Source organism: Sinocyclocheilus anshuiensis, unplaced genomic scaffold, assembly GCF_001515605.1.
Source record: "Sinocyclocheilus anshuiensis isolate Anshui unplaced genomic scaffold, SAMN03320099.WGS_v1.1 C31919758, whole genome shotgun sequence".
NCBI lineage: Eukaryota > Metazoa > Chordata > Actinopteri > Cypriniformes > Cyprinidae > Sinocyclocheilus > Sinocyclocheilus anshuiensis.
In genome coordinates this window covers 1-578 of record NW_015607243.1, presented here as the reverse complement: position 1 = coordinate 578, position 578 = coordinate 1, and the positions used below count along the sequence as shown (strand labels likewise).

Here is a 578-nt window from a genome sequence, read left to right as displayed (position 1 = left end):
TATTTACTTCTTGATTGAGTTGGTAATCAGTAAACTAGCATCCTGCTTCTCATCTAGGAGCATCATGGCTCCCAGGTAACCAATCCGCTTCTCGTTGTACCTGGGGCTGGCAATCAGACGTACACACTCCATCTGTGGGAGACAATACTAAAGTTATCACCATATAAAGATATATAACAGGTGCAAAAATGAACAAAAACATAATGTAAAGTACAGAGGGAGAAGGATGCACAGACAAGACATAAATGAGGTGGCATGATGTGATGTATCCATAATCAAAGATGTAAAACCATCAGTGCAATTACACACACATGTGGACAGTCACCTGGCCGAAGTGTGCAGGGTAGCCCAGCATGTGCACGTAGAGTAGCTTTGCCAGGCTGTGTGAACGCTCCCCATTGTCACCCTGGCGAAACTGCGCTCGGATATCCGCACACTCTCTTTGGATGATGCCCCTCTCCTCACCTTGTGTCCGGGCACTTCGGATGACCCGGATCATTTCCTGTAAGCGCACTGAGGGAGTCATGACTGTTTCTGTAATCAGAGAGATTGAGAGAGGCATTTCATAGAAATTGAAA

At 45.8% G+C, this 578-nt stretch overlaps 1 protein-coding gene across 1 annotated transcript; it reads right to left on the bottom strand.

Annotated features, from left to right (window-relative positions):
- Positions 1–7: 7 nt before the first annotated feature.
- Positions 8–534, bottom strand: LOC107682237 (AP-1 complex subunit gamma-like 2; the record flags this gene model as incomplete). The annotated part of the gene is made up of 2 exons (XM_016478550.1): positions 8–132; positions 326–534. Coding segments are annotated over 2 exons (334 nt in total), but the record flags the coding sequence as incomplete, so codon positions are not given.
- Between the last annotated feature and the right edge of the window lie 44 nt (positions 535–578).